Below are 12870 nucleotides of genomic sequence, written 5' to 3'. Positions count from 1 at the left end.
TCTACGTACTTCCTTTGCTGTATTTAATTTATTATTAAATTCATATTACTATTCCTATTCAGGCAAGGCTGACTAACTTACTATAAACTACTTAATTCTTTTATTATTGCTTTATTTCTCATTTTCAATTAGTCAATTATTTTTATTCTTATACTTATGTATTTATAAATTAATTTATTTCGAATTTCTATCATAATACCACCCGGTTCGTGGCCTATCCCCCTCAGTGGGTTGTGCCAAGTGTTGAGGCATCATCATCGTCATCATCACCAAGCTGCAGCCTCGCGGATGCGCACGGTCAGGTAGGCAAACCCGAGAGCTCCGCATTTGTTTCCTCATGTCAACGCTCGACCAGATGTTGACCGACCAATTGAACCGGCGCGGGTATGTCTCCATAGCTAAGGCCACTTCGAACGTTAATGCCAAGATATCACCTACGGCTGATTTTTACAGCTTTCCATTGGCCTAACCGGTAGGGTCTTCTTCATGTCTCAGCAACAATGACGTGCTGCGGGCCACAGAAGAACCAGAAGCGGAGTAACAACAATGTTGTGCGCAAGATGTCCGTACGTTGACACCGCCCTGCATGCCAACCCGCACATCGAGCGAGTTTTCGGTGTCGCTGCTAATGTCTTCACGACAAAGACGAGTGAAGATGACCAATTAATCTTGTTCTTATAAGTAAGTGTTTGTAAATATAAGCAAATAATAAAGGGCTGCAGAGGACGCACTGAATGTGCCAGTCCTGCTCCTCCTCTTTACTGTATCTGTGGAATGTTATGAAATGTTCGGAGGAAAGTAACGTAGAAGTAATCGATTACTTTTGAATAATTCCTCAATTACTTTCGTGGGGCGGTAATTGGTAACTGTAACCAATTACATTTTTGAGCGATCTAACTGTAATTGGTTACTTTTTTAATGCAACGTGTACAAGTCTGGTCTCCGAATACAGCACAGCTTATGTGTAGCTGCGTGCGAAACTGTATTTGTAACTGCGGATCTAGTAGCACTTGCGATGTCAGTTACTATTGTATGATCTTGAAACGAAAATTATAAAAAAAAACATTCTTCAGAGCCCATCTCACGACGTTAGTGCGTTAACAACTGTCGACGTTAATGCGATTAGCATTCAAGCGACACAGCATATGGCTGTATAGACACCTTTATTTAAAATGTGCAGTGGTGATTCCGAGATTTCCACTGTTTCGGCTATATGCGACACACACAGTCTTCGGGTTCGGCCCACCTAGCTATGACACTCGCTTGCCAGGATCGGCCATGATCATGAAGATGACTCTACGACGTCGACGCATGTGACAACGATGAAATGGCGAAGAAGGATTGGCACAAATAGATCGACGAATGCCTGACGACAGTGGGAAGACGATTCTGAAATGATGATGATGATGATGATGATGATGATGATGATGATGATGATGATGATGATGATGATGGTCTAACGACGACAGCATGCGGACAAGTGTATGACGACGACGGTATGAAGAGAATCATTTGAAGAAGCTGTAACGACGACGATGAAACGGCCATCACGACGACGACTGTATGAAGACGACGCAGTGACAACGATGACGTGACAATGGCGGCGCAATCACGATTGAATGACCACAGCACGCTTACGATGTAATGACGAAAAGGGAATGACGTCGATGGAACGACGAAGGCAATGGGTGACGACGACGGTATGACGAGAGTCGGATGACGGAGCTAGAATGACGACGATGCAACGACCACAATGGCAACCCGACCACTCGTACCTAGTGGCCCAAGCTAGTAGACAACTTGGGTCACTGGGTCGGCAAACAATGCTAATCCCATTAATAAAAAAGGCGACAGCCGCGTTTACATGAATGCGACAGTGGCGCATCGCATCGCATTTCTAGCGCATCGCATTCATGTAAACAGTGGTAATGCGCTATAAGGAAGGCGCATCGCATTAATGCGCGAGGCGATGGTAGATTTACGGGCGCGAGTCGACTAACGCACGTGGCGCTTAGTTCTCAGGAGAGTTAATGCGCCACATGTAAACGGCGTCTATGTGTTTTCAAATAATAATAATAATAATAATAATAATAATAATAATAATAATAATAATAATAATAATAATAATAATAATAATAATAATAATAATAATAATAATTGCTGCTCCGTACATAGCCCTACGCTAACTTAATGCGACGTTTACTCGTTCCACATATAGGGATGGCCGACAGCGCAGCATGTGGCGATTGCGGGGACGCGGGAACGATTCGGCATGTTCTTTGTCAGTGCCCGCAATACAGTGTGCAGAGGCAATGGCTTTCCGTCGTGCCGAATCAGTAGGACTACCAGCCTCTGTCGGAAGAAAGAATTCTGCAACATCGACGCGACTTAACATCGCATCAGAAAGCCGTGCAAGAGATACTGCGCTTCTTGAGATGGACCGGTCTGTGTGAACGCCTGTCATTGAAACGCCTTTTCTGTTACCTATTCCTATTCTCTCTTTTTTTCGCTCTCTCTCTCTCTCTCTTTTCCCTCTTTCCAACCCATATATCCCCCACCCCAGTGCAGGGTAGCAAACCGGAAACTCGCCTCTGGTTAACCACCCTCCCTTTCCCTTCGTTCCAAGCTTCATTTTGACGCATCTGTTGTCGTCCTGCGTGCAGAAGAAGGCCTCAAGTCGTCTAATTCACTAGATGAAAGTGGCCAGAGGCCCAAATTCCAAGAGCCCCAAGTCGATCTGAAGTCACCAAAGAAGACCTTGTCTCCAAAATCAGCAGACTTTGGCGACTTCTCTTGCGCTGAATTCGTTTAAGAAAAACAAGAAGCAGGATCTCACATCGGCCCACCACCATATCCTGAATAAATTACTTGCGATGCGCAACATGTCGTCCTCGTCAGCCTGTTGTGGCCTCCGAAAGATGCACGCACAGATGTCATTACTCTGAGGGTCTATGGGAGGCGCAACATCTCGCACAAATTATCAAGTTTGAAAACTCGATGGCGGTACAAATATTTATTATTATTAGCAGCCAAAACTCGCTAATATCAATATTGTTATTCTACAACTGTTCGTAGTAGCTGCCAGCAACGGCTCTTACACACTAAAATATGTATGAGTTCGGCGCCTGTTCCCTTAATATTTGTCAGCCATTATCAGCAACAGCGAATGCAGCAAGATATTGATGAAGGTGGGCGATTTTAAAGGTACGACATGTAAGTACTGTCGAAGTTTGATGCGAGTGTGCGGTTCATGTGCGCAAGCATTGGTACAGTGAAGCCAGCTGATGTCCAGCGCCCGTTCTGTGAAGTTCGTGCTTGTGCCTTTTTTCTTCTGTAGCGCTGTAACCATGTTTCGTAATGCGAGTAACCAGCTAGAACAGCTTTCATCATTAGTAGCAGCAAAATATGTTCACAATTAGCGCAAAATAAAATTTAAAAAAACTAAACAAGCGACAAAACGACAACAATGAAGTCAACATATTTTCTGTGCACTCGAACTGTACAGTATCTATGAAATGCGACCTTTCAAATGCTACAAAATACACGCGACAGTTTAACGCAACAATAAAGTGAAGGTTAGCGTTTGGTATGCAAGCTGTGGAAGCAGCGATACGCTGTCTATACTGCTATTGAAACGATATAGAATGGAGTATTCGTTAAACAAGAACATTCTACAAACTACACGAGGCAGCGAACTGGTTGTTCCCAAAGATTGACTTGAACACCGCAGTCGGCCGCCGGCATCGTGGTCGTACAGTGTCGGCTTGAATTCCGGCTGTCTCTATCCCTCGAGAAAACTAACGTTGAAGTCTCAGTTCACCGTCTCTTTTATTACTGTCTTACTTATTTCGACATCGACGAGCAGCTTTGACAAAGTGGCCAGGCTTCCGCACTCCAGTCACGACAAACCTTAACATGTGCTCGCTTCTGAGCGCTCGTCGTCGACACTCCGCTTCCCTCTCGTTTGCGAGTCTCTCCGCTCGCTGTTCGGGAGTTGACGCGGCTATTGTCAGCTCCAAGCTTGGAATTGTGAAGCTCCCGCCTGCTTTCCGTTTGCCCGCACTCGCAAACAAACATTCTCCTTCCGGCTAGCTCAACGACGTAGGAGGAATCGCAGTGCTTGGCCAGTAAACAACCAGCGCGGCAGGGTTGTTCTCGTACCAAAAACACAGGCGGGCACACATTGAAGGAATAGGTACTGCGACCAGAGGAGGGATTATCGTCGTGTCGACTACAAGAGAGCTCCCGCGCGAACGGGAAGATCGCGCGCCGTCGAGGAGATGCACTACCGAAGACCACGGTAATCATTCGACAGTCACGGTGAGAGCTCTCCCCCTAGCGGAGCACTCATCTTCCCCAGGGCTTCCGCGCTGCCTTACGAAGCCGGTAACCCGGATCAAAAGTCGAAGGAATAAAAACAATAACTTGAGAGATCACCCTACGCCGCACAACACAGGTATAGCGGAGTAAAGAAATTAAAGGGAGATGTAGCAAAGGTAATTGGCTGGAGCACATATAGCAAGTCGTGGCTATAACAAAATCGCTTTATTCGAACTATCCCTTTCCTCGAAGTTCTTCGCGCTCCCGACAACAGCACACGCGTTATATACCGAGTTATTCGAACTGCATGCAGCGGCACCGGACTTTGTGCGAAACGGGAAATTCGCACGGAACTGCTCGGTGCAGCATACACGATGACCCTTTGCGCTTCTTTGTACCAATCTGGAGAGACGACGAGTGGCGCCACGGCCAATCCGCCACATGGCGGCAGTTCCTCGATTCTAAATTGAGGCGTGCTCAGGCAGTTGAAGAAGAAGACAAGACAGAATCCGTAGTAAGGCGCCTAGGGGGCAGAGGAGAATAAAGAAGTTAGCAATGGCGATGCGGAAGAGTACTCTGTCTGTTTATTATGTGCGGGCTTGTTACATAAATGTGTCACGTCACGATAACCAACAGACGAGAGGCAGTTGCTTACGGGCGTCAGCAGAATTTCGCCACTGTCGAGCGCTGCTTTTTGTTTGGACATACGTTTATCGAGCTCCTGATTATTTATTTATTTATTTATTTATTTATTTATTTATTTATTTATTTATTTATTTATTTATTTATTTAATTATTTATTTATACTACTGCAAGAGAGAGAGAGAGTGCGTGCGTGTGTGCGTGCGTGCGCGCTTGAAGCAATGCCACAGAGAGATCTGTCGATGCCGATTCAACAAACTTCTGCTGGGCCTGCGGAATTGGAGCCAGGGAGCTCTCGTTTCAGCAGTTGACTGTACTTTCATTACAGTATCGCGCGAATTTTATTTGCTCTCTGGTGATCTTGACGTGCATAATACCTACATGGGCAAGATGGTTGGATGGAAAAACTTTATCATGGACCATTGGGTCGCGTTACTTTCCTAGCCCGAAGCGGGCCGCTCCCACGTTAGGACCAAAAGGCCAAGCCTATCGGCCGCTTCGCGGGCCCGTTGGACTGCCCATAGCTGTTCATCTAATGTGAGACTGCGTAATGTCACAAGAAATTAAGCTAAAGTCCTGGGATTGACTTAAGAGGACAAAGGAAGCATGGAAAGCAAATCATCATCCAGACTGCCCCACATTGATATAGGAAGCACGCGAGTTGATTCGCGAAAGCTAACTGAGGAAATCTAACTGTAGGAAAGCTAGTTATGCAAGATGGAGGTTCATTTCGCGCTTGATGCGCGGGGTTTGTTTTCCCGGCACTTTATTTGATTATTTTTCCTGGCTGCTAACATTGCATGTACCTCGATCTATACATGCTTCTAAGCCACGTGTTTCTTGTGCGCATAAATAAGCTTATGACAATCAGTTCTAAGATTAGTCCTTGCGGCAATAGTGGCCCCGGCCTGCCAGCGTTCGGCGCTAAGATATGTGTAAAAGTAGATAGCGGAAATAAAGTGAGTGGGAGAAATGGAAAAAAATAAAGAGCGCTTTGCTTTGAACGACGGCCATGCTTCTGCGCAGACTGCGTGCGGCAGCCATATTAGGCATGTCTAGCTTGTCAGGCTTTTGACTTGGGCGAAGGGAAAGCGGTGCGGCGTCAGTTTTTTGCACTGTGCCGCCACACGTGGTAGAGTGAAAATAAACCCGCCGTGCGGTGGATAAGTGCTGACTGAAGACTACCGGGAAGAGGGTGCACTTTCTGAATTTTGTGAGCGGGATTCGGGTCCCAGTCTCCTACGCTGAGGGCTTAGCGCAGTGTCCGAAAAATTAATTTTTGTCCTTATGACATCAGGCTCATCTCGACGGCCTTCAACGCTATGGCACTCGTGATTTCGAGATTCTGAGCGCGGTCTACGAGCCACCTCCTCTTCCGTACAGTGCTAACGTTCGGACGGCATAAAAAGGCTATTTCTCTGGTGACGTCGCATTAAACAATTTGTCGCAGAAGAGAGCACAGTACGTATTTATTCAATTAAGCTTCTGCGACGCTGCAGAGCAACACGGCAGATCACAAAGTAGAAATTTGTATGAGAAAGTTGGCAAATAAATTCCGAGTACGTCGGTCCAAAATGAATAAAATCGTTTCCACTTGTAATTTCGAAGAAAAAGTGAACTCGGAAATAGAATTTAAAAGGAATAAATAAAACACAGATACATGCTCTTATAATTCGCCTGCTGCGTTTAGAAGGTCTGGAGAGAAATCCTAACACTATGATACCACGATCTCTGCTGACTAGTACGACGATTTTCCTGGTGTATATTTTCTGCCTTAATTTTTGGTTTCACCAGTATATTAAATTTTAAATTAATTTTTTTATTGCAAGGAGAGGTTAGCGCCTTGAGCAGCCTTTAAGTAATCATGCAAAATGCTCACAGATGTGCAGCAGAAGAGACATACATCATGTTAACGCTCAGATGAACACAAATTCGGTAACTTTTCATCATCATCATCATCTAATCACTACCATTAATTAATTCATTCATTCTTGAATCAATTAAGTAACCATAAACAAAAGCCGCTGTGCTTCCATGCGACAAAAATAGTTGGGGGAAAAAAAGCTGAAACTTGCCTTTTGGACGAAAAATAGAAAATATAAGGTTCACCCATTTAAGAAAAAAAAAATTACACGCAGAATATCCTGTGGGATTTATCTAAATTATGCGTAAGCATTTGCTACTAAACAACTGCTGTGTTTGGTACCATTGCGAGGAACACCGCGAAATAATCGTGAAACGGAGAAGCGCGGTTGCAACACCGAAATGTTAACTGAGACGACGAAGAAGAGGCGAGTAGTAGCAACGTTCACTCAGTGTATATGATGGTGCTTTGGATGATGCCGCTGCTTCGCGGAAGATAAGCACTGACCGATGCGTGCTGTAGAACGTGACGTAATTGAACAGTGTCACGTTTGGTAGACCTCGTACGTAGACGTGCTCGATGACGCTGCATCCTCTCGATGCGAACCATTATCAACCGTACTCCGGCGGCGACTGCCTTTGGCGCGACCGCGTGGGCCTTATCTTGAAATCGATCTGCGATGGGGACAGAGTGCGGCGAGTGTTGATAGCTTCGTGAGCGCTGTGTTCTCGCCGCTTAGTTCGCGTTGAAGCGAGAGGCAGCACGAAGGGAATTTTCTCGCTGCTGCGGACCCTATCTTGAAAGCGATCGTCTTACGTGACGGACGGGCGGGCTTTTCTCGTTGGCTAGGCATCGAAGTGCTCACCGCATTTAAAAAATCGCAGTTTCACCTGGAGAACCATCGATTGCGATAGCTAATCATTAGACAGCCGTACAAAGTAAGGTAAGTAGTTTTATCGGCTGTACAAATTGCAGTATTTATTCGCTTATCAACTAAATTAACAAGCATAGTACCACGCGCGCACAGACAAGCGTGAACAGATCTCACTCAAGGGTCGCGGACACTCGATGTCAGAACGCTGGCGTGATGAAGAGCGGCAGCAGCGGCGAGCGAAACCACTTCGTGCTTTCGATAGTTTCAACGCTTCTTCGAAACTCGAGATTAGGCGACCTCCAACACTAGGCGCGCGAGAACACAGCGCGCACGAAGCCACAAGCCATTGACGATCGTGTAGCCTTTGTACCGGCCGCAGATTACCTCGAAGATACAGTGTACTAGTACATCGAGATAGGCCGTGCGCGGCCGCGCTGAGCCATGCCACGCGCAGCCCCCGGTCAGGCTGCCTTCCTTCCTACCAGTTAGCGCACGCCCCCCCCCCCCCCCCTTTCTTTCGCGGGCAACACTGTGTGAGTGGAAGATGGCAGCTCATCAAGCCACCATCCTAAAGCCCACCATCCTTCTAGACTCACACTCCCACGCTTTCCCTCGCGCCTACAGCAAACGATGCCACGTGGCGCGATAGGATCTTATCACACTTGTACTTCACGTGGAACATCACGGCGGTGACGATAGCAGAAATTAACCTGGAATGTCCCTATAATTGCTATCACAATAAAACAATAACCGAAAAAGCCCATGCTTAGTTAATGCCGTACTGCGCACCTTCACGTAGCGGAGTAACATTTATTATCTTTATTTATATAACTCTCTTATCTCTCCTTCTCTGCGTCCATTACCCTTTTCCAAGATCTTAGCGTAGCGTTCGGCGCTGCACATGGTCGACCGCCCGTTTTCGCTCTCACATTTCCCCTGTACCATACTACAGAAGCTTCACCGCACCTTTACTTCATTTGAAATGAAGCACGCTTTACAGGAGAAACTTGGCAGCAAGTGGGGATGCCGAGTTGGGACAACCGCGTGGAAGACGTAAGTAAATAGAGAAAAAGCGCCAAGAGCTTTGTAAATGACCACAGGATTTCTCAAGATGATCTGCGTGAAAGAATTTACTTTCTCGAGAGGTGATTGAAGAAGAGGGCATGAATATTGATAAATCCATCTAAAAGCGCCCTAATCGGTCCCGCTGAGGTCATCTAAAAGATATTGTGGTGACGAAGCAGCTGCTGTGCTACTTCTAGATCTTGAGAGTACAAAACGCCACTGTTGACTAGTCATTTTTTACTACATAAATGAAGACCCACAATCGTCATGAGTGTGCACGAATGAAAACCTCGTTCAGGCAAGGAAATGGCATACTGTGAGGTTGCGTTTATAAGTGATTCCAAGGTATGATAAACGGAATTGAAATTAACTTGCTCCGATGCTGTAGGTACTAAAAAAGTTTTTTTTTAATTTTTTCCTCGAGGCGAACAACTTTCGGAATTCTGCAAAAGCTAAAGAATGACTTGTAATACGTTAAAGTAATCGATTATACTGTTTTTACGCACTTCAAAATTTGTCCGCAGGGACGATCAGACACATTAGCCTACGTAGCTGCCAAAACTTTGCGGACATACACCGCAAAATAAACATTTGTGTAGTATACGACCTGCCACCCAATTTCAGATGTGACGCCGACGGACCACGTGAATTATCGTCAATCAAAACTATACTGCTCATTTTCGGTTTATCGCCAGCTAAGCAGAAATGTCAAAATATAACTGCAGATCGGGTAGAGTTATGAAAAGTCAAGTTTACGGACCAATAGTGTCGTTGTAAACAAACAGAAATTACGTTGTCCGACTAATGAGCAAGTACCCACACCGACATAAAGACAAGTGTAAAAGGGGGGTGGGGGGAGCCACCCTCAAACACACAGTAAGCTACGCAACATCGTTTAATGCTGCGCCACGCACTGGCAGGCTCTTTGACGCACGTGTCGAAGCAGCCTCTTAACTCAGAACAAACATAACAACACATGTAATCAGATGAAGGGTGCTCAGAGAAGGTCCCTTCTGTTTGCCATATTGTTGCTGTTTATATAAAACAATAAATGCCCCGAACGTCGACGTATTCAAACACACGCGCTGAGCAAGGCTAGTAGCAGCCGCATTTGTCGAGCGTTGGTCCCGGAATCATTTTTTGTTTGTTTGTTTCTTGCCTCCTTCTTGGAGGAGCATTCTTCTGGGAGGGCCGATTGTCGACGCCCGCCTGCATGGGAGGCCGACCAGCTCGAAGCTGCAGGTTTGCAAACAATCGCAAAAAAAAAAAAAAAAAAAGTGCCGACACGCGAGCGTTCTCGTCCAATCAAAACAATGGTGGTTTGAAAGACAACGGCTACAGTCGAAGGCAAAGAGCGAATTGGAGGCCGCGGAGGAGCGCTGTCACCTGCCCATCGCGGGCTTTCCGAATAGCTGCATGCCCGAGCACGTGCGCGGCCGAACCGTAGCCGGATGATGAGACGGGCGCCCGTCACAATAGCCCGTTTCCGCCGAAGACAAACATCGACCCCCGCGAAAGGGCTGCCCCGTTCTCATCTTTTCATCCGACGACGCAAACACATAAACCGCGCTTCGGATAATATCGATACACCGGGCGCCAACGAAGCACGGGACCCTACTGCTTTGGGAGCCGAGTTGCTCGTTCTCACCGAGAAATGCGTCAGAGAGAGAAAAGAGAATGCGCTCCTACCGGTGCACGACGACCAAGTGTGGTGAGGACGCAGTAGTGGCTGCAGTCCGACCGACCAACGCAGCGAGCGGCTCGTTGGCCTAACGACGCGCAGTCAGGAAGCGTGCGCGGAGGAATATATTTCTTTGTTGTTGTTGTTGTCGAGAGGCGCAGCACCGTGAAAACGCGAGCGTCGAGTAACGAATGAAAAGCGCGCGAAAGGTGGAAGGAAAACAGAGAGTCAGCGCGAGACACCCGCGAGGGAGGGAGCGCGCGCTCACGCTGCGCTGTATTCATGGGCGGCACGTGTGCCGGAATGAAAATTGGCTCCGCTTCTTTCTCTCTCTCTCTCTCTTCCCCCGCTTAGTATTCGACGGCTGACGGCAGCGCGAGAAAGGGGGAAAGGTATGACGATCGTTGTTATATATTTTCCTTCTTTTTCTGTATGTATATATATTTTTACGTCGACAGTTTCACTTGTTCTTTCCCTTCGCGCTTCAACCGTCCGTCCGCCCTTTAACTCACGGAATCGCGGAAGCGTTGCGGCGATTTATAGTTACGGCTGCGTGTCGATGGGAGCAAACGTTTTCATTTGGGGAGCGGATCTTACCTTCGCTGGTTAAATTTTTCTCTTTTTTTTTTTTGGTTTCTGTTCTGTATTCTTTTCTTCCTTCTTGACTACGTTGTTCGTGTTCTCTTTTTTTTTTTTTTTTTCTCGTCGGACTCGCATATATGAGCGCGCGATCCATTCGCGCTTCACACTGGTGCTTTTTTGTAGATTAATTTAGAGTACGAGTAATAAAGTGATAAAAGCGCGGTGAAAACTAGCGAGCAGCTAAGCAAGGAAAGATTATGTCACGAGGTATGCGCGTTAGCAAGCGGTGGTTTTATTTTGTTGACTGCGCACTTTTTCTCTCTCTTTCCTGCTGCTGTCATTGTTAAGAGCTCTATGTAGCATATCTCCGCGGAATTTAAATTTCAACTTGAAATATCATAAAACAATCGAGCTTGTGCATGCACTGCAGGTATTGCTCTGCGGTCAGATAAATTATCTGAAAGCAGACAAGTAACAACTGCACAAAAAAAAAAAAAAAAAACGCACTCGCAAATGACAAAATACACATTTTTCTCACTCTCTGTGTAAGAAGGAAGTTCTTCAGGCAAACTCCGAAGTACCAGCGAGAAAAGCGCGGACAGAATTAAAAGCTATGTGGTGTCCTCAAATTATAAACGAAATAAAGAAAAATTTGCGTAGCTTGCACTAGTGGCGCAAGGCTAAAGAAACAGCGGAGCTGATCGGCACCTAGCACTACCAAGTCATCCCCAGCATTTTCCGGAATTTATTGATTATTGATCACTTATCGATTACCTATTGACTGACTATCGAAAGGCTATCAAAAGGTATTGGCCACGTATTTGAGCTAGCCTAAACACTACCAAGTCATCCCCAGCATTTTCCGGAATTTATTAATTATTGATAGATTATCTATTGATTGGTTATCGATTGGCTATCGCAAGGTATTGGCCACGTATATGGGCTAGGCTTATCGCTAGTTCCCTTTCTGCACTACCGCCAGGATCGGCCCACATTTTCTGTTCGCTCTGCACGGACTAACGATCGGCTTAAACAGCTCCGCTGTTAAAATGACGAAAATGACAAGCTTGCATCACCTCGCGACAGCTGTCAGTCAAATTTTAGTTTGTCCACCTTCGCTGCCTTAAACGAGTGGCAGATAATCGTCGTTCCGCGCGCGTGTGCAGGTTTTCGACTTGCACACGCACCGGCTTGCGACACGGGTTTGCGATAGAGCAGATTATTTTCGCAAAGCAACGCTCACATTTTGACAGCGCTGCCGACAAATGCACCGCGCGCAAGAAATGCGGCCGCGGCACGAACGCCCGACGACGGCGACCCACACCGGACCGGAAACGAAGGTGGGACTTTCAAATCGCCGCGCAGGTCTCGTGCTTAGTGGCGAAGCCGAACCACTCCGGGGATCGGAACCAAAACAATGCCGCTCCGGTCGCGATCCGCGCAACAACCACCGCAAACAACTCTCCGACAGTCAGTGTCACGTGCGGTAGACACTAGCTCCAACCTCGAGCGAGCGACCGGAAATAAAGCGGAGCATCGATCAGCGTTGATAACCTATCAATAGTGACCGGAGATGCACGCATTGGAGAAGTATATCGCTCCCGCACTATCCCGAGAAAACGTCAAGTTCCGGACCGACGGACGTGTCGGCAGTTCCGTATCCAAGAGGGAAATGCAGCGAGCCCGCGCGAATAGCGTAAAAAAATTCACTTACCTTTAAACGTGGTAGATCAAATTCACTCCAAAACCGGACTGAAGAGCGAGTGCCTGCAGCCATCTTGGCCCAAGACGAATGACAACTAATTGGCCACGTGACCACGCTCTTCGTCTTTACTCCTTGCC

General features: G+C 46.7%; 1 protein-coding gene across 1 annotated transcript in view; it reads right to left on the bottom strand.

Moving 5' to 3' along the window:
• LOC125944437 (protein CASP-like) overlaps positions 1-12805 on the bottom strand; it is a 144587-nt gene extending 131782 nt beyond the window's left edge. The window contains exon 1 of the mRNA XM_049664933.1: positions 12743-12805. Within this exon, the coding sequence (XP_049520890.1) occupies positions 12743-12805 (63 nt within the window). The remainder of the gene's footprint in view (positions 1-12742) is intronic.
• Between the last annotated feature and the right edge of the window lie 65 nt (positions 12806-12870).

This window comes from Dermacentor silvarum, chromosome 3 (assembly GCF_013339745.2).
Source record: "Dermacentor silvarum isolate Dsil-2018 chromosome 3, BIME_Dsil_1.4, whole genome shotgun sequence".
Classification (NCBI taxonomy): Eukaryota; Metazoa; Arthropoda; class Arachnida; order Ixodida; family Ixodidae; genus Dermacentor; species Dermacentor silvarum.
The sequence above is the reverse complement of the archived record's forward strand: the minus strand, read 5'-3'. Positions and strand labels throughout refer to the sequence as shown.